This window comes from Typopeltis vanoorti, chromosome 19, assembly GCF_054136105.1.
Source record: "Typopeltis vanoorti isolate ZY-2024b chromosome 19, IOZ_Tvanoo_1.0, whole genome shotgun sequence".
NCBI classification, from domain to species: domain Eukaryota; kingdom Metazoa; phylum Arthropoda; class Arachnida; order Uropygi; family Thelyphonidae; genus Typopeltis; species Typopeltis vanoorti.
The window spans coordinates 70,116,746-70,141,740 of record NC_143567.1 but is presented as its reverse complement, the minus strand read 5'-3'; the positions used below and the strand labels follow the sequence as shown (position 1 = coordinate 70,141,740).

General features: G+C 35.9%; 1 protein-coding gene across 2 annotated transcripts in view; it reads right to left on the bottom strand.

The window, feature by feature from the left end:
• LOC150096231 (inhibitor of Bruton tyrosine kinase) overlaps nucleotides 1-24,995 on the bottom strand; it is a 334,746-nt gene that overhangs the window by 138,911 nt on the left and 170,840 nt on the right. For both annotated transcript variants that reach the window (XM_090408899.1, XM_090408900.1), the window contains one exon: nucleotides 16,118-16,204. In XM_090408899.1, coding sequence (XP_090265025.1) covers nucleotides 16,118-16,204 — 87 coding nt within the window. The remainder of the gene's footprint in view (nucleotides 1-16,117; nucleotides 16,205-24,995) is intronic.

Sequence of the window (24,995 nt, the reverse complement as noted above, 5' to 3'; positions counted from 1 at the left end):
TATGGGAGATTTCAACTATGGTCGCATTGATTGGAGTGAGGAGAGGACACACGGGAGGAAGGAATTGGATTTTATGCAGTTATTAAGGGATAACTATCTGCGACAGCATGTAATGGAAAATACTAGGGGTCAGAGAGTGCTTGACCTAGTAATTACATCTGAGGATTTGGCTGTAACAAATATGACCATATTGCCACCAATTGGTGAGAGTGATCATAGGGTCTTGACTTGGGAAGTGGCTAAAGGTGTAGAATTTTCATTTAAGACAGGGTACGTGTTGAATTATTGGGCTGGAAAGTATGACAAGCTTAGGAGTTTGATTGGTTCAGTGCCATGGCATGTACAACTGCAAGGACTAGAAGTCGATAGTGCATGGGAGGTAGTTAAGAAGTGTTTGCATGAAGCAATGGCTGACTGTATACCTAGAGTCCGAATAATAAATCAAGTAGGGGTTAAATGGATGAATAACACCATTAAGCTTGAGCTGCAAAAAAAGAAACAACTATGGAGGGAATTTAAGGAGACAGGTGACAGGCAGGCACGTGAACGGTATAAAGCGCAGGCCAGAAGGGTAACGAGTGTGGTAAAAAAAGGATTACGAAAGAACATTGGCCATGCAGGCTAAAGAGAATCCTAAACAGTTTTTCAGATATGTAGCAAGTAAAAGGAAAAATGTACATGGCAGAATGATTTTAAAGAATGCTGATGGTAGGGAGGTAACTGAATCAGTTGATATAGTTGAGTTACTGAGTGAGCACTTTGCAAGAATAAATCATCCAGGTGGTGACATTGCAGAAACGAATAAACCAGTAGATTATACGGGAATTGTGGTGAATGAAGTGGAGGTGAGTAGTCTATCGCATAACCTCAATGTCAATACGTCTGTGGGATTGGATGGTATACCAGTTCGTGTTGTATGAGAAGCAGCTAAAGAAATGTCAGTACCCTTGACCATTTTGTTTAATTTGAGTCTCGGGTCTGGGTTAGTCCCGAGGGGGTGGAAAGATGGGAAAATAGTTCCACTGCATGAAGGTGGTTCCAAGACTGCTGTTGTAAATTACCGACCGATTAGCATATCAGGAATCATTGTCAAGGTCTTAGAGAAATTAGTCAAGAAAAGAATACAGGATTGGATAGATGAAAATGGGATATTGTATGGGATGGGGGACAACATGGTTTTGTGAAGGGTAGATCATGCCTCGGTAACTTGCTCACGTTTTATAACACATTGACGGCTGAACTGGATAGGGGTAATGGGTTTACAGTAATACTACTGGACCTTGCCAAGGCTTTTGATAGGATACCACATAGAACCCTAATCAGTAAACTGGAGCAGATGAGGATAGATATAGGGTTGGTGAGATGGGTAGGAGGGTGGTTGAAGGAGAGATACCAGAGAGTGGTTTCTTCAAGAGTGGAGTATAAAAGATGGCTTGTGACTAGTGGAGTGCCACAGGGTTCTGTTCTTGGACTACTGCTTTTCAATTTGTTCATCAATGATATAGGAAAGGATTTGAGAGGAAGTGTTCACTTGTTTGCTGATGATGCAAAGTTGGGTAGAGCAATTGTGAGCGCACAGGATGTCAAAATTTTAAAGGATGATTTGGATAGTTTGGAGGACTGGGCTAGGAAAAATAGATGTCAATTTAATGTGTCAAAGTGTAAAGTTATGCACTTTGGGGTGAAAAGAATAGCAGCAGTATATCGCATTGGTGGAACCGTACTCCAGGAGATTGATGAGGCCAGGGATTTGGGAGTGTTGGTGGATAGGGAATTGAAGTTTACGGGGCACATTGCAAAAGTGACTAAAACAGCTCACCAAATCACTTGGCTTCTGAAAAATACTTTAACATGCAGAGACAAACAAGTTGTTGTTCCTCTGTATCGAGCCTTGATAAGACCCCATCTGGACTACTGTGCCCAGTTATGGGCACCAGGGTTTCTTCGTGATGGGGAGGAAGTGGAGAGGATCCAGAAACGAGTGACCAAGATGATAGCAGGTCTGTGGAACGAACCTTATGAGAATAGGTTGAAGATTTGTGAGTTGCAGAAATTGGTCGATAGGCGAAGAAGGGGTGATATGATTGAGACATTCAAATTACTGAAGGGTTTCTATAAGATTGATCCAGAAGATATTTTTGAAAATATGACTGGTGGTGGGAGGACTAGGGGCCATGAATGGAAGCTGGGCAAGAGCGTGGTTGACAAGGGTGTCAGAGCTAGGTTTTTTACTTGGAGAGTAGTGAATGAGTGGAATAAGATTCCAGGGTCTGTTGTGGGTGCTATGACCGTGAATGAGTTCAAGGCAAGGTATGATAGATACTGTGTGAATGTCGCATAGTTGTTCTTGACATGATGTTAGGGCCTCCCTTGATGAGTCTGTCGACTCCTTGGAGTTGCCCGGAACAACAACAACAATAATAATAATGTTGAATTTCTTAAGAATTTTTGCTAGTTTTGGGGAGAGAGAGAGAGCTGATGTATGGCAATGACATAAAAGCTCTTGGGGGAGAAGCATCTTCAGTAGCAGTAGAGTGATGGAAAGAGAAAAATTTATCAATCTCTGTTTTAAGAGAGAAACCATTGTTGACAAAAGTCCTTTTAAGTAAATGGAGTTCATTTTCAATTTCTGTTTCATCTGTAAGTAAAGATCTGGCTTGATGTGCCAGGGTTGAAATAATACCAAATTTTTGTGGAGGGTAGTGATGGGAAGAAGCATGAAGGTATCTGTCCGTGTGAGTCGGTTTTCTAAAAATTGAGATTTTGATATTTTCAGCGCATCTCATAAGTTTTAAGTCCAGAAAGGAGAGACAGTCATTGGAATTCAGTTCAAAGGTAAAATTGATATTTTCATGAAACTTGTTGAGGTGGTCTAGAAACAAATTGAGGTTGCTGATACAGTGTTCCCAGATGAGGAATATATCGTCTATATAACGATACCAAATTTTTGGTTTAAGAGTAGAGGAATTAATTGCTTTTTCTTTATATAGACTTGGTATCGTTATATAGACGATATATTCCTCATCTGAGAACACAGTATCAACAACCTCAATTTGTTTCTAGACCACCTCAACAAGTTTCATGAAAATATCAATTTTACCTTCGAACTGGAATCCAACGACTGTCTCTCCTTTCTGGACTTAAAACTTTATATTATATATAAAAGGTTTAAGTATATAATTACACTAAGATAATTCATGTTGGGAATTGTGAAAATAAGTTTATGCTAACACTATATTACAACTGCATACCTACTCAAGGGTTAAAGAGGGTGTGGAGAGAATAAGAAAATAAATTTGTCTTCTTTCGTATCACAGTTGGCAGTGAAACAAATGAAAATTGGTCTCCTTAAATTTATTTATTTCATTATTATTTTTTAATGGTATCTAATTTTTATAAAGAAGGTGATGACTTGCCAGTTATAAAAAATGAAATGTTTTGAGAATATTTCTCTATTTCAAAATTAATCTGCAGGCACAGGATAGGCTTAAGTTTATAACACGGGCGAGAGAAATAGTGTGGTCTGTTGTCATAGATTGGAATTACTTCATATTTTGGAAACAACAGTGAGGCATATCTTTAAAAGTAGCTTCATGCAAACTAACTTTCGGCAGGGACAAACAGTATACACATAGGCATTAATTACATAAAATACTATCTCCTGGTTGAAAATAAAACTTCTTTATTATATTTGTTGGAGGTCACCATAATCAAATAATCTGATAGTGAACGAGATGCCTTAAAATGGGGAAAAAAAAAATAATTATACAAAGAAAATAAGGCAATATATTCTGAATGCATTTAGAACAAAAGCTGAAAATTTAACCGCAACTTGTCTCTGGAAAGTGGATTTCTGTGGCTCTGAATATACAGTACAGTTCTGAGATATAACAATCATGATTTATAGCATTAAATATTTAAGAAAAACTACTTTCAGATAGCCTACCAAAATCTACCTAGAAAGTTCTTCTAGGATCCTCCTTATAACATTCAATATTCAGTGGAAAAGTGGAAAGTTATGCATTTTTGGATAAACACATTATAAGCTGCGTACTACGTTGATAGAACTGTAAACCAGGAAATAGATAAAGCTACGGATTTAGGGGGTGGTGGTTGTGGGAGACAGAGAGTTGAAGTTTAGAGGTCATATTTCTAAGATAGCTCATAAGATTACTTGGCTATTGAAGAACACACTAACAAGTAAAGATAAGGAAGTTGTTATTCCTCTTTGTAAGGCCTTGATGCAACCATATCTGAATTACTGCACTCAGGTCTGGTCTCCTGTGTGTCTTGGGGATGAGGAAGTGGTGGAGAGGATTCAGAGTTGAGTAACCAAGATGATGAGTGGTCTGTGGAACGTTCACTACGAGAATAAACTGAGGTTGTGTGGACTGCAGAAGTTGGTTGATGGACAAAAACGAGGGAATATGATAGAAACAGTTAAGTTACTTAAACGATTTTATAGGATTGATGCAGGTGAAATGTTTCAATACTTGGCTAGAAGGAGCAGAACAAGAAGTCATCTCTGGAAGTTGGATAAGAGTGTGAGGACTAGATTTTTTTCTTTGAGAGTGGTAAATGAATGAATGGAATGGGTGGCCTGAGTCAGTTGCACTTTGACTGTTAATGGTTTCAAGGAGAGGTATAATAGATATTGTGTTAATAGTTTGGGTCTCCCACGATGAGTCTTAGAACTCCACGGAAGTGCCTGCAGTGTCATCTTCAGTGGTGCAAAGAGCATGTACTGTGGGATGTAGAAGACTGAAAAGCTGTGTTACGAGTGACAAATTATGCTACACACTCTACCAAAGATGGACAGATGTGGGCATGGCAGATGCCCAGTGAATGTCTCTTACTAGAGTGCATAACCTCATCTATGAAATTCGCAGGTGGCAGTGTGATGGTGTGGTCCTCTTTTTTCTGGTTTGGCCTTGAACTTCTGTTTGCAGTGGCACAAACATTGGACTCCGAGAGGTATCTGAAAATTCTGGACAATGCAAAGCTTCCTACTTTGTGGCATTTCTATGGAACTGACCCATTATTTCTTTCATCAAGACAATGTACAATGTCATAAGGCTGTTGCTGTAACTGCGTGGTTTGTAGAAATGAACATCACCATACTTGAATGGCCTCCACAAAGTCCTGATCTCAATCCTATTGAACATCTATGGGATGAATTGGAGCACGTGTGAGGTCAAGGGACGTTTGCCTCACAACAGTCCAATACTCATTATATGCCTACACCTCAGTAAAGTGGGTGTCATGGCTTTTTTCCTCACATATGGTGTCTGTTGACTTCTTTCCAAGAAGTGTATTAATACCAGCTGATCACTTTCATAAAACATGCAATTTTAAGAATTTTAAGATTTTAAAGATGCAATCACGTTACCTTACATCAAGAGTGTTACAGACAAAGTGGCTATGTTGCTCTGTGAGTACAACATCAAAGTAGCTTTTGATGTTACTCTAGATTCTTATATTCACCAAAACTTCCACATCATCATTCCATGAAAAAACCAAGCAAAGTCAAGGGAGATCCACATGTCTGAACTCATAAAAGACGTCAAAAACAGAATCAAGCTTGGTATTCCACATACCACGAAGTAGTTTGGCAACAAACAAAAATGCCATATATTGATCATAACTGTTTTACAAGACTGGTTACAAGACTGTTTTGAAGACCACAGATATGTGAATCCTGAGAAAGATTAGGAGAATGAACAGATAGCATCAATGGCAGTTGATGTTAAAAACGAGGCTATTAGGAAAGAACTTGACACTTGACATTGTTGGCATTCAGGAATGTGTTAATAGAGCTAATCTCAGGTGGTGTGGCAACAGAATGGGAGAGGAAAGATTAGCTAAACAAGTGTTCTCTGTCAGGATGGCGGGAAAAAGGCCCAGAGGAAGAAAGATGTAGGTGGAGTGATACAGTAAAAAGTGCAACAATTTTCCTCCAGACTAATCTGGAGGAAAATTGTTGATAGGAAGTTAGTAATGATGCAACTTTTCATGTAGTACTATCATAAGATCCTGTACACCCACTGGGGAGGGGAGGTATATGTCAGGAATTTGATGATGATGATTGTTTTACAAGAAAGTTCAAGGAAGTCTCGCTAATGCTTAGGATCCCCACACAATGTAAAAAATCAAGGCTCAATCTCTCACCAAGTATGGCCTGCTCTCATTAAAAATCTAACTGCCATGGACCTAGGATATGACATGTTTGATGCCACAGAATGTTGGCATCATACATGTCATATCCTAGTTCCATCATATCCTAGCTGGAACTGTTTTGGACCAGTTCCAATGCACAAACAGTAATGAATTTAACGTTTTTATTCTGGTATTATTTCTGGAAAAATTTCCATGTTCTTCTTCTTCTTCTGCAGCTTCTTCCACTTAAGTAGGGTCACTGTTGATGTTGAGTCTCCTCCACATCCTCCTCTCTTGGGCTGTCACCACATCCAAGTTCTTCATCCTCAAGTCCTCTTCTACCAGCTCCCTCCATCTCTTCTTTGGCCGCCCACGCTTCCTCCTTCCTTGCACATCCGTCTGCATGACCCTTCTTCCCAAATATCCGTCCTTCCTCCTCATCACATGACCAAACCATCTCAACCTTGCCTCCTGTATCTTCGCTCCTAAGTTCGTAACTTTAAGTTATGAACTTAGGAGCGAAGTTCATTTCTCAGACGATCCTTTCTGGTCACACCGCACATCCACCTAAGCATTCTCATCTCTGCTACTTCCATCCTGCTGATGTTATTTTTCCTCAAGGCCACAGTTTCTGTAGCATACGTCATAGCTGGCCTCACTACTGTCCTATAGATTTTGCCTTTCAGATTGATCGGCACCCTCTTATCGCATAACACTCCAGCCATCTCTCTCCAGTTCCTCCAATCCGCTTGTATCCTGCATCCCACTTCCTTCTCAGTTACTCCATCTTCTTCCACTGTTGAACCTAAGTATCTAAAGTCCCTCACCTTCCTAATGAATTTCCTTCCTGCTCCAGGTCTATCTCGTGGCCAACGCCCACTGTGCAACACATATACTCTGTCTTACTTCTGCTCAGTCTCATACCTCTCTTCCAGTACTTTTCTCCATCTTTCCAGTTTAGTTCCCGCTTCTTCTCTTGAATCTGCACACAGCAAGATGTCATCTGCATACAACATTGTCCAAGGCGCATCTTCTCTCACCTCCTCCGTCACCACCTCCATCACAATGTTAAACAGAAACGGACTTAATGCCAACCCTTGATGCAAGCCAACTTTACTTGAAAACTTTCTGTCTGTCCCAGACAGAAAAATTTCCATGTTACCCTTCTAAAACACCAAGCCGACATGACATAGCCTCCACTTTTCCCATGAGCTCTGATGATGATGCATTGTCCAAACAACTCATACCCTGTTACTCCCACCCCCTAATCTTGTTCCATGATATTCTATCTTTCTCCAAAAAATTTTCTATTTTTCACCTTCTTCCCAAAGAATTCTCAGCCCAGCCAAATCTTAAAACCCAGGTTTTAAGATTTCGCATACCTCTTGCCTCACCCACAATTCTCCTACATCTCTCTCTCTCTCTCTTTCTCTGCATTTCCAACTCCTCCCCCCCCTCCTTTCAGTCATACTTCAGCAGTAATAGAAATGTATATTGCCATACGACAGATGCCACCGAATAAGAAGACAACCAAGAACATCCTACAAATGTATGTCCAAAATTATTCTTCCAATATATTCTTCATGTATCTGTCTTTAAAACATCAGTAATGCCCTAAAAACAGAGAAAAAAGCCAATGACATTATAAAAGGGAGACTCTTAAACAAAAATAGGCAAAAAATAGTCATAATAGTTTTTATTCTGGTTTCTTATTTGCATGTACTACTTGTGAAGTTATGATAATATCTAATATGTGTAATTAATTGTTTCTAGTCTTTTGTTGTGTAAAACGTTTTTGCACTCCCCTGCTGATGTAAGTCTGACGACTTACGAAACTTGTATTGTTATAATTGTTTATTTTTATTATTAAACTCTTTATTTACATTATAGCGTGATCTCAATACCAAAAGCTTCCCACAAGGAAACAAATATGTTGAGTACCATACATATCTGGCACCTCAGAAGAACCAATTTCCAGAATTCTTAAGAAATACAACTTAATGGCTACTTTTCTTTCTATCAATAAATTATCATCATAGTTTCCATCTTCCATAGATAAATGCCACTCCTACCCCCCTTCCAGCTATTCCCAGAATCTACCAAGTTCCTTGTGAGTGACATCGTTCTTACTTTGTACAAACTGGACGCACTGTGGAAAAAAGAATACAGGAACACCAATCTTACATCAGCAACAGGAAATCTGAGAAATTAGGTTTGGCAAAGCATGGAATAGACAGACCACAATATCCTACAGTCTGAAAACTGCTTAATTCATCTGTATTGCTACAAATTGCAATATTTATTTAAATAAATTGCTGCAGCCTTACTTTACTGTTTGAACTTAAACCAGAATGATTGTCTTTCACTATCTAAGATATGGGAAGTCTTGTTCTAATCACACATCATTAAAGAGTTTTTTTTTTTTTTTTTTTTTTTTTAATACAGATAATTAAAAACTAATAATACAATGTTTCTTCATTTATATCTTCGCACTGCTGTTGTATGCATAACACCATACGGCTCTCACTATTTCAAATCAATCCATTGTCTGCATTCTACCATGTAACTAACTAACACCCAGTGATAATGGCCTATAATATTCAGGCTAAAATATGTAGCTTTAAATAAATATTATTTGCTTATTTTTGTGTGAATTGAAGAAACCCCATGGCACACATAGATGCAGTTCAAAAATATTTAATTAAGATGGATTAACTACAAATATTTAGATTCACTTATTATCATAATCAGTGTAATACAGTTGGAAATTAAAAAATTAAAGAACAATGAAGTTATATGGAAAATGGAATCTCTCCTTTTGTACAGTCATGCAAGACAGTCAGTTTAAAAACTAATACTATTAGAATCAATTGAAGTGTGTGTGTGTGTGCATGCATGCAATTAAAAAAAAAAAAAATTAATCATGTGTACATGTAATCAAAAAGATATAATTAAATAGTATAGCCACAGGATCCTTTGGAATGATATCAAATTAAGACAAATGTACCCATAAATATGAGCATCTTTTTAAAGAAAGTTCCAAAGTACTTTGGCATTGCCCAAATCCCATTTTGGCATTAATTATATATTAAGTTTTTATTACATGCACACAGATGCTTCAATTTTTTCTCAAATTCCAAGAAATAAGTCAGCAGGTGCATTTAAAGAATACAGAGAAAAAAAAGTAAGAGTTAAACTATGTGTAGAAGGAGCAAAACAAAAGTCATACAAAGACTTTGGTAAGAAGATAAATATCTGGAAGGTGGTAAAATGAAAAGACTTAGAAATGGAGGAAAGAGTAAAAGCAATCAAAGATAATAAAGGTGACATGAAAACCGAGGATAAAGATATTATAGGTGTCTGAAGTAATTACTTTGAAAGGCTGTTATATGAAACAAAGCAGTGACAGAATAGCAGTAGAAAATATTCAAGAAGAATGCAAACAGGAGTACATATCAATACTTGAGCTAGAAAAACTGTAGAAAAGCAGCTGGAGTAGATGATTTTCATCCAGAAATGTTCAGATATGGAAGTCTAAAAATCATGCATAATTCAAAGGACCAGATCAGAAGAACCACTCTCAGATGACTAAAATAGAGCTCTTATAGTCCCCATATGTAAAATGAGGAATAAAACTGAATGTGAAAATTACACAGGAATTCCACTAGTAAGTTCCAGGTAATATTTATATAAGCATACTCTTAGCAGAGGCTAAGAAAAATTGCAGAAGAGAAACTTGAAGAACAAGCTGGGTCCAGGCCAAATATAGATCCAACACCAGATTTTCACTTTATGACAACTAGTTGAGAAATTATGGGAACATAACAAAGTTCTGCACCTTAAGTTTTATGGACTGAAAAAAGCACATGACAAGGCATAGTAAGACAATTAGAAATGAAGGAAAGTGGCATTAGGCCTGAAACTAGAATCAGAAATGTAAAACTCAGCTGTTTACTTTATACACATGATTTACTTCTTAAACACATCCAGTGAAGATTCCCTAACTAAATTGAATGACAGCTGTAACAAATTTGGCATGAAAATCAGTAATAAATGAAACTACGAAAAATTAGCAGGGACGTAGGAAACTAACTGCATTCTCAATGAAGAACCTATAGAGCAAATAAAACATTTTGGCTATTTAGGCACAGAGTGTAATGAAGATGGCATATAAAATATGAAAACAGACAACAGAATAAGCAAAGATGGTGGGAGAGTCAGTTGAATACATTTATTTCAAATAAGAGAGAAATTAACCAAAGCACTGAACTAGGAGCATACAAGACTGTGTCCAAACTAGTTTTAAGCTATGAATCTGAGTTGGGATAGAAATAAAAAACTCTATCAAAGACTAGAGACCACAGATACATTCTGAGAAAGATTAGAGGAGTGAACACATGACATCAGTGACCAAATTTCAAAATGAAGATATTAGGATGGAACTTGATATTTATTGTTGACATTCAAGAATATGTGAGAAGTGCTAATCAAGATAGTATTGTTCACTTAAACAGAACAGGAGAGGAAAGGTTAGCAACAGTTAACAAGTTTTTTTTTTTTTTTAATTTTAATGCTAGGATGGCAGGAAATCAACCGAGAGGAAAGCCAAGATCTAAGTGGATTGATTCCGTTGGAAGTACCCTAGAAGACCGATATATTTGTTATGACAATATTGGAGTCCTGACAGATGACATATTAATTTGGAGAAAAACTGTTGATAGGAGATTAGTAATGATGTAAATTTAATCATTAATCATGAAGGTACATATCAGGAACTTGATGATGAGAAAGCTAATAAGGCCATTAACCCTAACCTAACTATACCTCCCAAACAGTCACTGATGGGAAAACATTTTGGTTTGCAGGGAAAAAAAAAAAATCAGTATAATGTCCCTTATTACATTGTTGACAGTTAAACCACTTAAAGAGAAGCTTTATTTCACTTGTGTCACTGATATGTACCTTCTATAAGTGTAATCTCTGGTAGCTCTTTGTAGTACCCAGATGCCATGCTCAGCAGTTTGATATTATCTGGTTTGAAAGAGTGACACTAGGATATGATAAGATCAGCTGATCAACAGTGGTGTTAGATGAAAAAGAGCAATGAAGATATAAAAAATGAAGAGCTGAAAAAATTAATTTTAAAAAAGTATGGATAGGGTACTGTCTTTATGATGACTGTTGGCAGAGTGTTTATAAACAAATGTTTATAATTGTCTTTAGATGGAAGATGAATTTCATCATCCAGTGCAAGATCTGCTCAGTTTACTGGAATTCTGAAGTAGCTCGAAAAAATTCCATGTTTGGTCTCTAGAATGGGATTTCTGGAATATGCAAAAAATAAAAAATAAAAATAAGATAAAAATAATAAAATAAATAAATCCTTAGTTCATCCATTGTATTCATGCCCTATAGGTATATACAACTATCTGTGGGCAGGAGTCACATAAAAAAAAAATGTTTTCACTAAAGATGAAAATTTCTATGGATGATTTAATTTACTTTATTCTAAGTAAATATGACATGGAATGTCATAGTTGACTCAAGAAAGGAAAGTCCTAATTTCCTTCCCAAACAAACTTTAAAGAAATATGCTATTGAGCCTAAAGATTTGTATAAACAGAGCACAATTATATTTTCAGATATATAGTTGAAAAGGACTCATACTTGCCAAAACTGATTTATGAAATTATTAATAAAAGCTAAGCTGCAAGTTATTTTCTTTAAGCTGGCATGGAATTCAATTTTGCAATATTTTGCATTTGAGATATGGATTTTTATTATCATTCCTAAATTATTGAAATCAACTACACAAGGTTAGCTTTTTAAATCAGTTTGAAATAATGAGGAGCAATAAAGATCACAAAAAGTTTTGATCTCAATTTTAAGGTATGGATATGTCTTCTTCTCTCTTCCATCATCTATGTGGATGATGATGAGGCTGAATGAACTCTTTCCACTTCTGTCTGTCCCAGAAGAGTCCGAACAATTCTGTCCAGTTTGGTGTCGCTTATTGCGATTTGGTTTTCTGGTCCTCTTTTATTTTGTCTATCCATCTAATTCTGGGCCATTCTTTGGATCTTTTACCTTCCATCATTGTATTCAAGGCTTTAGATGGTGGTCTTTCTGTTCCCATGGCCAAACCATTACAGTCTTCTTTCTTGATTTTGTCTATTATTGTTATTTCTTGTTTTAGTCGTTTCCTTATGTCTTCATTTCTTAGTCGATCCAGCAGAGATACTCCAAGTAATCTTCTTAGCCAACCCATTTCAGTAACTAATAATTTTTTCTCTTCAGCCTTTTTGAGATTCCAGCATTCACTTCTATAGAAGAGTATTGGGAGGACCATTGTTTCATAGATTTCTTACTTTTGTTACTTGTTTGATGTCTCTTGACTTCCATATTTTATTAAGTTGTCCAAAAGTTTGGGATGATTGACTGATTCGTCTGTTTATATCTTTTATAATTTCACCATTGTACTCAATAACTCCTCCAAGGTAGGTGAAGTTTTTTACCTGCTCTAGATTCTTACTATCAATTTCCAAATTGGTGCTTCTTTTTCCTATTTGCATAATTTTGCATATTTATGTTTAATCCAGATTTTATACACCCCTCCTTTATTTTATCAGAAATTCGCTGTAGATTTTCTTCTGTGCTTGCAAGTAATGCAATGTCGTCAGCAAATTTTAAATTTGTCACATTTTCCCCATATATTTTGATTCCGGAGTCTTCATTGTTTAAGGCCTTATTGGTTGCTTCTTCAAGTGGAAAATTGAACAGGTCTGGTGACAGATTGCATCCCTGTCTTACTCTGCTCTCTGTGTGGAACCAGTTGGTTAAGGTGTCCTCCATTCATACTGCACTTTCAGATTTCTCATATAGAGTCTTTATTATTCTTATGGTTTTGTTGAGAATTCCAAATTCTGCCATAGTTTTCCATAGTTCTCTTCTACGAATTAAATCAAATGCTTGACGAAAGTCTATGAAATTTATGTAGCAACTTTAAAATTGTATTCTAGTGTCTTTTCTATTAGCTGTCTTAAGGTGAATAGTTGATCAATTGTGCTTAGCCCTGGTCTGAAACCGGCTTGTTCTTCTCCTAGTGCCAGTTCTATATATGGCTTAATTTGTTTTTGGAGTACTTTAGTAAAAACCTTACTTGGAATACTGAGGAGGCTAATGCCTCTGTAATTATTGTATTCTGTTTTATCTCCTTTTTTGTATATAGGAATTATGACTGATTTGGTCCAATCAGTAGGCACTGCTTTTCTTTTTGTAGTCCTTTCAAATAATGTTTTTAATGGTCTCCAGAAGTTGTTCCTTTTCTGCTTTTAAGAATTCTGCATATATTTGATCAATGCCAGGTGCTTTCCAAGTTTTGAGTTTTTCTATTCTGTGTGCTATTATTTCTATGGTAAAGATATTTGTTTCCTCTTCCATTTCAGTGGCTGGAATCGTAATATCCTGGGAGCTGTTTTTATTATATAAATCTTTGAAGTATTCTTCCCATTTGGCCATTCTTTTTGTTTTACTTTCAATTAGTTGTCCCTCTTTGTTTTTGATCATTATCATTTTTGTTGTCCGTGTCTTACTAATTTGGTCTATTTGTTTTATATAATCTATGAAGGTTATTTTCTTTTGATAGCTTTTCTGTCATTTTGCATTTTTCTTCTAACCAGTTATTCTTGTCTCTTTAACTAGTTTTCTAATTTCTCCGATTAATCTATTATATTCATTTCTGTTATAGTTCTGTTTTAGTTTCATGCTTTTCCTTTGATCGCTTAACCTTTTTACTTCATTCGAGATCCAAACCTTTTTACTTTCTCTCTTTCTATGTAACCTATTGTTTTTTCTGTCAAATTTAATATTATTTCCTTTAATTTGCACCAATGTTCTTCGATGTTTATATTCTGTTTTGGTAGTTCCTTCAGGTTTTTATCTAGTTCCAGTTGATATTTTCTTAGAATATTGTTGTCTTGTAGTTTTTTTACATTCAGTCTCCTTTTGACTCTAAAAGTGCTTCCAGATTTTAACTTTATTCTTAGATTTGCGAATACTAGCTTATGGTCTGATCCACAATCTGCAGTTTAGGATACTTGATTTCCATCTTTGGTTTACAATATTATAGTCTATCATATTCTTGGTTTGTCTGTCTGGTGATATCCATGTCCATTTTCTTTGGGGCTTTGGATGTTTAAAGAGAGTGTTGGTTATTGTTAGTCTATTATTTGAGGAGGTGAATTTCATCAGAAGTTTAGCAGTCTTTCGCCACTTTAATTGCTTTCTCCATACCCGAATTTTCCGATTACTCTTGGCCAAGTATCCCAGTCTTTGCCTACTTTTGTGTTTAAGTCCCCCATTACAATTAGGAGATCTTGACTTGAAAGGATTGTCTGCTGTACTGCTTTTTGCAATCTATACAGAACTGCTCAATGTCTTTTTCTGATGATGTCGAAGTTGGTGAGTATACTTGAATAATAGTTAGTTATCCGACTGATGTTTTAAATCTTGCTTTAATTATCCTAAGTGAGATAGGATTGTAGGACAATAAAGAGTTTTGAGCCTTTGGTTTTAATATAAGTGCTACTCCTTCTTGGTGTTTGTTGTCCTCCCTGCCTGAAGTTAAGATTTTGTACTGTCCATGGTGGAATTCTCCTTTACCCGTCTATCTGGTTTCGCAAAGCCCAATCACTTCCCATTGGTAGTTGTCTAATTCATGCAGTAGTATTTCCAATGCTCCTTCCTGGTGAAGGGTTCTTACATTCCATGTTCCTATGCTTATTACGTTTTTTCTGTCTATTAGGTGAGGTTTTGTTCCAATAGCATATTTTCACCTTCGCTATCTTGGTTCCCTAATAGTGGGTGCAACCCTTGTTTGACCGGGCGACAGTCGAGCCAGCATGTATCTTTAGGTTGGCTAGAGCTCATTCGGTTTCAATGGTTAAGTTTTCGTCAAGTGTCAACTACCACTCCTTGACCTGAATTCGGCCGTTTTTTTTAGAAGATACTGGAAACTATAGTTTGAGAGGAAAGAGTCACTCCCTTGCCCTCGAGTTGCTCTAATAGCACTGGGGGGGGGGGGGGAGGAATAAGAAGTGAGAGAGTAAAGGGAAAGAAGAGTAGAAGACCAGTCTCCAGATATGATATACCAAGCGTATGTTGTATGAAGTAAGATTAGGTCTAGCTTGGGCATCTCGGGTTTGCCATGCCAGTACTCCCCAATGTGAGCCCCTGAGTAGTTACATATGTATGAGTATATGTATGGATATATGTATGAGTGTGTAAAAGATCACTTTAAATAGCTTTCATTTTGAGTAAAACTATTTACACACACAAACACAGAGAGAGAGAGAATGATAATAAGATGGTAAATGATACATCTTGGTCTGATTTCAATGCTTAAGAACTCAGTAAGTTTCAAATGTGCACTTAGTGAATAATCAAACCTCAAATATGTAAGACTGGAGATAAGACAACTTATTTAGATTTTAAAAATATAAAAAAAGAATTAAATATTTCTTTACAACCAATTGTTAGAGAGAAGTTTAATCACTCACATCATGATTAAATGTAACAGTATTTACAAAGAACAATGATAAGTCCCATTAAACAATAACATGATACTGAAAATTACAGAATAAAATCATTAATAAGATTTCTTAAAAAATTTCAGTAAGTTTAATTTAGTGCTCATTGCAATTTATTTCATCAAAGTTTTACAGTGGCTAATGATTTTAGAGTCCATTTTAACTCACCTACTGGTGTGACATCTTAAATGTACCATTTTTCATATTTTAAATTCTGATTTATTTATTATTTCAGATATTTATTTAGAGTAGAGATAATATCTAAATTAACAATTTTAGATAAACTGAAGAATTAATTCTTAATGGAATTAATTTCTTTTATTTATTTATTTATTATTAGGATATTCCTATTTGACAGAATTAGCTTCACTTACAAATTTTGTCGATCATATTTCAACTTGGGCAAAGGTACAGAAATATTGATTTTGATCTTCTTTCCTACCAGTTCTGTATGATTTAACCTGAAAAATACGTTTAAAAAAATATTTTGAATGTGGTGAAAAGAAACTCAAGGTGGAACTCTTTTATGAAAACAAATTTTCAATGACAAAAACGTTCACAGAAAGACTTCTTTAATTGCCTTCCCTTTGCCTATGTTAAAATGTTATTAAACCCAAATGTATAATATATCCAATAATTTCTTGTATTTTCTAAACTCAAAAACATCTTCCATGTGAAAAAAAAAAAAAAAAAAGCCATCAAAATTTTAAACTTTCTACTACAAAATATCATGAAAAACATTACCTTTAAACTTCTAATTATAAAAATATAACTCAAACCATGCATCGAAATATATATAATCACAAAAATGTTTGACACTAAACAGAATGCATTTTGCATTTACTTAAAACCAATAAACCAATATTTTTCTTTATTCAATGGATGAATGTTCAATCTTCAATGATGAGTTCTCAAAAAGCTAGTTTTGAAGTGTCAAAGTAGCCCAAAAGCTCAGCAATAAACAGTGTATATACTTTTAACACATAAACGCAAAAAAAAATAACATTTCATTTACAAATACAGGGTGATGAAAATTAAAGTATTCCTGTTTAAGGCTTTATGGAGCTCCACCTAGTGATCCAAATGCTGCAAAACGTTGAAGGAATACATTGGAAGTCATGTAGAAGAGATATCTGTGTGTGTGTGGGGGGGGGGGGGTTCAAAATTCACCACCAGGGGCACTGTGTGATGCAACAAATGTAGCATGTCAAAAGAAGGAGAATCTATTCCGATAATAGGGTAATCAATTCGTATTGTGGGATAAGTGTTTATTATTACATGTCGGAAAATTAACTTCTCTTTCATGATCATTGTAGTTTTTAAAGTGGTAACTATTTTGATTGTTTTTAAGCCTTAAAGCACAAGCCATTAGGAAAAAAGAAAACCAGGACGTCCTCTTAAACGATGACTTCTAAAGGCCAGAACAGATCATGCTAGGCCTAAATCCTTCATACGCATGATGATGATGATGAATTATTTTGCTTGTATAACAGCTGGAAAATTTTACGTATAAAGCACATGAATTCGCGTGCTTTATACATAATGCGTAATATGAAAAAAATGTTGGTGACCAATTCGTACATCACCTTATTTCTTTCTCTCCTTCAACATGAATTGACTCTTTTTGGCAGTCTTCCAATGACAGCTCTCACTTATGTGGTCGGTCATTATGCCACAAACTGTATCCTTTGTACAGTGTGTTTAATAGCAAAATGCAGCTGGTCGGGAATGATGTTGCACACATGCTGCATTATGCTGCCTTACAGCACTAGCAAGTTATCAGGACGATCCCAACAAACCCTGTCTTTGAAAAGTTCCCAGAGCCAGAAGTCAAAGAGGATCAGACCAGGTGAGCAATGTGACCATGCAGTGGAAAACGTACTGCTGATCACTCTGGCTTCCATGAAATGTTCTCAAAGGACCTCCTGTACAGATCAACCAATGTGTGGAGCGGTCCCATCCTGCATGAAAATGACTGAATCCATACATGAGCACTGCTGTAGATGTGGCATAACAAAATTGTTTATCATATTGCAATATCTCTCAGCAGTAATTGAGCAGGTCACAGGACCAGACTGGCAAATGTCCTCAATGATTCAATGCTAAGCAAAGCTGTAAATCTTCACCAGACAGTAACTTTGGATGAATACAAAGGAATTTGTTGGATTACATGCAGGTTGTGCATGGCCCATACCTGGCAATTGTATTTGCAGCTCCATTCAGGTGAAAGTGAGCCAATTCTATAGTGGATCTCATTGAGATTGGCTCAGTCAACAAAATTTGCAGAATGCAACAACAGCATTGCAATTGTTTAGGTAGTACAGCTTCACGAGCAACTGAGCAGGTGCAGGACCTGCTCAGTTGCTCTGGTGAATGCCCTCAAAGAAGAATAGTCCAATAATAAATGAAACTGTAAACTGGCACTAAACAGTAACTTTGGGTGAAAGCAAAGAAATTTGTTGGATTGCATGCAGGTTTTGTGTGGCCCATACCTGGCAATTGCAGGTATTCATAGCTCTATGAAAGTGAGCCTCATCTCACCACAAAATCATCCAAGGCCTCAGAGCATCCAACTCCACTTGAGCAAGGCATGTTAAAGTGAACGTCAGTTGACTTTCCAAGTCCTGTGGGCACAATGCCTCTGTCAGGGTTATTTTAAATAAGTAGAAATGCAGAATCTTCCACAGAATTTTCCAGACAATAGTGTAAGGCACATCCATATGTCTTGATACAGCATGTGCACTGCAGGAATAAATGCTGTCATTCATGGCCTGCTACACAATGGCAGTAGCAACTTCATTCGCTTATTGTAAACTGATTTCTTTGTGACCTCTGCCAGGTCTAACTCCCAATAATCCCATTTCTTCAAAATGACTAATCATTCATTGCAGAACTCATGGAAATAGAACCTTGTTGACATTTGTTCAGGCAAAAAAATTTGCAGAGTGCAACAACAGCATTGCAATTGTTTAGGTTGTACAGCTTCACGAGAAAAGCACACTGGGACAAGGTTAGTGTCATCACTGTAGACAGTATTAACAACTGGAATGAAGGGAAAAATCCTGTGTGCATCTTTTTTTTAAAAACCCTCCTGGTATCTGCCAAATTGCATGATATGCAAATTCCACGTATTTAGGAACCCCCCCCCGACACCCACCCACACACACACATCCACCCAGATACTGTTTCTGCATGACATAACGTATTCCTGCAAAATTTTGCAGCATTTGGATCAATGGCTAGTCCTTCACAAAGCCATAAACAGGGATAATTTAATTTTGATCACCCTGTATTTTGCCTTGAAATTAACATGTCATGATCATCATTGCCAGGAATGATTGCATAAAGTAGAATGCTAACAATGGATTATTTCACATAGCTACATACAACATAGGATGCAACTACATCAACAGATGAATATAATATTAAACAAAAAAAAAAAAAAAAGTGATGACTAGGAAAAATGAGACTTTCCATATTTTTGTTAAAAACATATAATCATTTTGATTTAAGTTGAGCAGTGCATTAAGGGTTCAGAACCTTCCTTAAATAACACAAACGCTCATGAATCAACATGGACAAAGTAATCAGATTGGCTGGTTCATTCATGGTTTATGGTTTATTGACACAAGAACAGCAAAGGTCACACATGAGGGTTATTAGCCCTCAAGAGATAAGAATGAGTCAGATGACTATAACCTATGCAGAGCCTAGCAACAACATCTCTTCTGTTTCTATGTTGACTAGACTGCCAATGCTTAATATTGTGTAATTTATTTGTCTGTGTTTTTCACTATGATGATTGCCACTCATTATTAGCTTTGATCTTATAAACTCTCTGTGGTCTGTACAGAGGAATGACATACAGTATGTGGGAAAAAATGCAAGTAGATGCAGCAGCTGCAGTCTCATTGCTCTTAATTTCAATGTAGCTGGGAATCCATGACAACTGAATAAGGATCTTCAATTTTGTACAACAGTTGTAACTGGAATGAGCCAGATTGCAATATATCATCAATGTAACACATCCAGAAGGATGTTGAATTTACAGAGTTATACTGAAGAGAATAAGATATCCTCAAAATGTTGCAGTTAAAAATTAGCTAATGCATAAGAGTGTGGATTGTGCATTGGAGTTCCTTTTATTTGTTTGAAGATTTTATTTTTTGTAACTGAAGGAGATGGAGTATTACAAAGTCAAATAGTTGAACTATGTCAGAAGGAAATACTTGTGATATTGGCTGAAGAGAAACATCCAGTGGGATGGTGAATACTGATTCCACATCCAAACTGATCATAATGTCAGTAACTTGAACAGGATTAAAAATTTGAATATTTAAGCTGGAAATCCACAATGCAGTCAACAATGTAGAGAAGGGAAACATCATCTTTATGGATCTTAGGTAATCCATAAAAACATGGAGTCCGAGCAAAATGGAAAATTTTTTAAATTTTTCGATCATATCTGTGTCTTGGCTTGTAACTTCCTCTAGAAGAGCGAGTTTAGTTTGTTGATTTGGTTGTTTGTAGGATTATGACCAATTTCTTGAGATGTAACTATCTTTTAGAAGAGGTGTTTTTTTTCTATCATAATCAGAATAATCCATGATTACAGTCACTCTTCTGTATTGACCTTTGTGATAGTGAGGTGGTCGTTCCATCCTAAGGATTGTAAAGCTTTAATTTCAGAGAAAAAAAATGTTGGAGAGTGGACGTTTTGCCTTCAGTACAGCAGTTACGACTTGTAGATGTAATCCATTGGGTATCATCACTTCAAAGATTGGATAAGTTACATTCTATACTGTGAAATCTACATATGGGATTTTTTTTTTTAGGAGGATTAAGTGCAAAATTATATCCTTTCAAAAGAATATAATTTCTATGTCAATGAGCATTCAGATAGTTTACTGCCATCTGCAGACACAAGAAACTTTATACACTCCAGGATGTGCAAGAGGATGAAGTACATAGAGAATGCATGAAGGTAACTAGCTGAATGAGTGGTGTGAAAGCAGCATGATTACATATGCAAAGAACTTTAGGCATCTCTTTTGATGTACCCTGAATATAAGGAATAGGAATGGTTTTAGTTGTGATCTTGTGTGCTGGCTACAGGAGAGATAGAGGAGTGGTTGCAGCATTTTATCTATTTTTAGCGATTGTAGCCATTGGCTAAAAAATGTTGCAAAGATATCAGAGCTCAGTTTAAGGCTGGCACTGTTTGTGTATTTGTTATATTTTGAGGATAGAATTCTATTATATACTGAAACCAGGGAGCATTCATAACTAAAAATTCACACGTATACCATAATAATTAAATTTTGATAATATGTAGATATTTTGTCTTAAGTATCTTAAGACATCATCAGTACCATTATTACAAACAATACTAGGAATTACATTCAAAGGAACAGTTAGTGCACATGCTTAGATTGGAATCCCTCTATGGGTACAGTAGCGTGTTTGAGGACTAAAAATATTCGGCTGTAAATTACAATATATCTGATAAATTTATTTTATACAACTGAGGGTAATAATTTCCCAGACTTTCGGGATAGTGAGACAGTCATTATAGTTCAGATTGGGTCTGTGACGTAAGGCTTTAGCACTTCCTTTATATAAATGCTCATGTTTATATAAGGATCTATGTAGCAGCTTGGTGTTTTTCCACTGGATCCTATGGTTACTGTTTTCAACTCCATGTTGAGTGAGGTCAGATTTGTGCAGTTTGATCAGACGATTGTGGTCTTGATGTTCAGAGATGCGTTTACTTATCGATCTTCCTGTTTGTTTATAGTACGACATCTTACAAGAACATGAAACTTTGTATATGCCAGGTAGCATCATACATGAGAGTTTGTTTTTTGGAGAAGGTAGCAAATTGTGGATCTTGCTGGTTTATAGGTAGCAGCGAGTTTGTATTTCTTCATGATTTTTGACAGACGTTCAGAGATGCCTTCGATATATGGTATAGGAGTCCTACGGGTTTCTTGTCTGGGTTGATGTTTAGGGAAGTGGCTGATGATTTTTTGAGTTGTTTTTGGTTTGTATCCATTTAATAAGACTGTATCTTTAATAATTTCCAATTATTGTTTTAAAGGTTCTTCAGAGAATAAAATTTGTGTGATCTGGATATCGGATGAATTGTGGATGTAATGACCCAAAAAAGTTGGTTTATGATAGACAGAAGTGGAGGTGGAACCATCTTGTTTTTGTTGGATGTGTATATCAAGAAAGGAGATACCTTGTGATGATTCTTTTTCTAGTGTGAATTTGATGCGAGGATGAAGGTTGTTGATCTTATCTAGAAATGAGTATAGTTCTTGTTCAGAGTAACTCCAGACTGTAAAGTCATCAACATGTCGAAGACATAGCTTTGGCTTTGGTTCAAGAGCAGAAATTCTATCTTCTACATGTTCCAGAAAAAGGTTGCCTAAGTTTGGTGATAAGGGAAGACCATTGCTGTTACTCCCTCTTGTTCATAAATTTTGTCTTTCCAAGTGAAGTATCCAGATGATGTGATAGCCAATTTGAATAGTTCCATATATCAGATGGAAATTTTTGAGTTAATAATTCTATTTTCTCCTTGTGAGGAATATTAGTGAAGAGAGAAACAATGTCACAAGATACTTAAGATGAAATATCTACATATTATTAAAATTTAATTGCTGTGGTACAAGGTGTGAATATTTAGTTTTGAGGACGGAATACTGTTGAGATGATTGGTGGTGTGATTGCATATGTAAATACTTTCTCACATGTGTAGATTTTCAATAAATGGAAAAGAATGAAAAATCATTAGATAGTCATGTCACTAATTTAGAAACGGGACAACTGTTATTTATTTTATTTTTTTCTTTCTTTTTTTTGTGTAAAGCTTATTTTTGGATGTGGGCTGCTAAGATGCACTAAAATGTATCTAATGTGTCTATTGCCATGAGGCCAAATAACACATTATTTACATAGTGTAGTCAAATTATGGTTTAAGTGTGGCTATGGTAAGTCCTTGGTTTCAAAATACTCTATATAGAAATTGGATAGTGAAGCCATTATAAATAACTAGAATAAATGATAAATCTAAATAATTAAAGGGGGGAAATGTGGCTTAATGAGGTAAAGGGTCTCTGCCAAAGGTGCTTAAGGATTAAAGAACTAACAGAGAACTGACCAGGGCTTCTGACCTAATGTCTAATCCTCACCTTCTTGTAGTGCACCCTGTCAGGTATCTACCGGATACTGAACAACCAGGGATGGGCTGGCAATTTGGGATTTAGCCAACCAATTTATGGTTTAAGCCTAATTGGTTTAAACCATAAATAAAATGGTACAACATGACAGAATTTCATGCCAGCTGGGACTTCGCCCAGTTAAACAAGCCCCCCCCTTTTATTTTTTAAGGATAGGTACAATGAAAGCTGTACTATGATCATCTGAAATTTGACTTTCTGAACAGGACTATGAATTATGCAAAGCAGCTACTGCAAAACTTTTATACTTCCATGTCTGATTATTTCTGGTTGAATACTATCTTGCTCCAGCTGCTTTTCACATTTCAGTGTTTTGATGGCTTTTTTTTTATACTTTCATATTTGAGCCATCAAATATGGAAGAATACAAGTTTTATTATAATACATTGCAAAATTCTAGATGACTGAAGTAGAGTTCTCATAGTTCATCTATATAAATATACAAATAAGGAAATAATTGTATTTCCCTTATTTTATATATATATATATATATATACACACACACACACACACACACACACACACACACACACACATATATCAGGGGTGAATGCAGGTGTGCAGTGCTCATCCACGAAATATCAGTTTCACCGATATCATATTTTTGCATTTATTCCCGTTAAAGTTTCCCTAATTGTTTGCAGACTTTGTGTGATTCCTAAAATTAAACAAAATATACTAATGCTTCATTGCCCTCTTCATGAGAATAATAAAGCATTAGCGTTTCATGAAGAGGGAACTTTTGAACGTGTAAACACTGCATCACATTCGTGTTAACAGCCCAGATGTGCTTTCAAAATGCATACACCTTTGTGCTCTTTGAAAAGAGCACAAAGATGTAAAGAAGGCACAGCAGGTCAAATTCTTAGAGTTCTAGTATTTTTAAACCACTAAAGGCGAGGTTGGGTGAGATCACCCAGCACCTAGCGGCTGTGATTGGTTATTGTGTCAACCAATCCAATTGAACATTGTCACTTGTCATGAGCTGAGCGGCTATATTACAAATAGCTGTTACACATGTTTTCGGGAACTGAAAATTTGAAAGTGGATGTTAGGAGAAAAAACCTAAATGTTTCTCTTGCTTGTGCAGTATAGCATCTGTTGAGGTTGCAGTTTTTTAACAGTATAGAGACCAGAATTTTTATTCTGGTCTTCGGAAACAACACAGTAAAAAATATCTATTCCTGAATAAAAACGAATATTCTGTGTATTATAAGATGTTGTTGATCTACAAAAAAAACAGTATATGTGAGATTGATAAGACAAACGAACCACTGATACTAAAAAAACTAATGAATGTAGGATTCCCAAAAATGTGGATAATTCAGATAATGATCGGATGTTGTGTACACTGAGTCTCAGAAAATAAAAGAAAATTCTTGGAAAATGGAGCGAAATATACACAAACCAGAGAAATACACATAACATGAGCAACTTTATGAAATGATTTGCTGTTCCATCAAACCATATTTATTCCTGCCATACTCTGTTCCTTGTAAGTTTTTTTTTTAATTATGCCATTATAAATTCACTTATTCATGTCTAACTTTATAGGATTGTGCTATTCGCTCTACCCAGCAACTTATAGGACACGCACGTATCGCAAATGTCAATCATTAATAATTCGTTTACCATTAATGAAAGTATTTCTACTCATACTTATTCTTTCCTTTCATTTCCTATTCTCACATGTGTTATAAATGATTGTCTACATATTTTCATCTTTGAGTATTTCAAATATACCAAACAAATATACATTCTCCTTAATTGTTTTCTAATAAATCCTAAAACAAACAGATTGTTCCCCCATTCTACGCATATTCAAAGTTATCCTGCAATTAATTGCATTGGACCAATTAAGATGAGCGCTGATACGCTATGCACTCTCAAAACTTTCATACGTCAATAAAAATGCAATCATACGGTCATGCGTGTCCGCAGAGGGGCACTCCTCCATGGATTGAGTAAAAAAATTCCAGAAATTATAATTGTAAAAGTGATTGAG